Source organism: Penaeus monodon, chromosome 20 (assembly GCF_015228065.2).
Source record: "Penaeus monodon isolate SGIC_2016 chromosome 20, NSTDA_Pmon_1, whole genome shotgun sequence".
NCBI lineage: Eukaryota > Metazoa > Arthropoda > Malacostraca > Decapoda > Penaeidae > Penaeus > Penaeus monodon.
Genome location: NC_051405.1, coordinates 11,539,007 through 11,540,061, shown reverse-complemented (window position 1 = coordinate 11,540,061; position 1,055 = coordinate 11,539,007). Strand labels below are relative to the sequence as shown.

The 1,055-nt window shown below is 46.4% G+C and overlaps 1 protein-coding gene across 1 annotated transcript in view; it reads right to left on the bottom strand.

Moving 5' to 3' along the window:
• Positions 1 to 1,055, bottom strand: part of LOC119585617 (potassium channel subfamily K member 10-like) — a 16,240-nt gene that overhangs the window by 4,550 nt on the left and 10,635 nt on the right. Inside the window, exon 4 of the mRNA XM_037934285.1 lies at positions 74 to 219. Within this exon, the coding sequence (XP_037790213.1) occupies positions 74 to 219 (146 nt within the window). The remainder of the gene's footprint in view (positions 1 to 73; positions 220 to 1,055) is intronic.

The window sequence follows — 1,055 nt, the reverse complement described above, 5'->3', positions numbered from 1 at the left end:
CAAGGCCTTTCCACGCAGATTAATTTCCATATTCATGTGTACTCTCCCCCTATCACACACAGCCACTACTAACCTTTGCTTTGAACAACTTCAAAAGCTGTTCGCTGAAGAAGTCAGAGGTCCATACCAGCATCATACCTGTTAGTGGAATGCCCGTGAGAGCATAGATTATACACACGGCTTGACCCGCAGCTGTTATTGGGTACTGAAATCCGTAACCTGGGGAGGAAAAGGGAGACGGAGGAGGATGTCAGAGGGGAGAGGAACAATTGACAACGATCCTACTTCTTGTAATCTATAAGAATTATGGTTATGTTGCGAAAGTGTTAATCATTAACGTGGGAACAGTAGTATGAGTAATATTTATAATCTTAACCAGTAGTAATAACAACAAGATGTTTTGTTACTTAAGCATAATTGAATGTAAGATTTAGTAAAGATTTCCTCTTGTAACAGAAATCTGTAGTCGCAGCATGATACAGCTGAAAGAAGGTGCAAAAACCTAGTGGTTTATAGATACATGGGAGATCATAGTGATCATTAAAAGGTGACTTATTAACACTTTCAATATTTAATCTAGGTTTGCTAAAGAAGATGGAATAGGAAGGCTGTTTAGAGTCAGGTGCTGGTTCTACTGGAGGGAGTGCCTGAGACTTGTGAAGACGGAGGGCGGGCAGACCTCGCCACTCGGGACTCTTAGGCCGCCAGGAGAAGCCAGGGGATGGCGTAGCCTGCCGGGGGATGGGCGATGTGTGCGGCAGAGAGACATGTATGAGGAGTTAGTGAAGAGCACCGGTCACGTGGCCAAGCGACATGGGAGTGAGCAGCGGTTTGAGCTTCATGAAACGACTGAAGAGGCTTGGCAGAGGACAACCACGTCACAGGGAGAAGTGGGCTAAACGTCCATGGGCCATAGCGGAACAAAGGAACCGGAGGAGCACGAGGGGGAGGGGGAAGAGGGCAACGAAGGGTAGAAAAGGAGAGGGGCACGTGAAGGCTTTGAATCTGACACAGCAAAAAATGTAAAGGATAAAAGAAGTGGATAAAGACGGGGA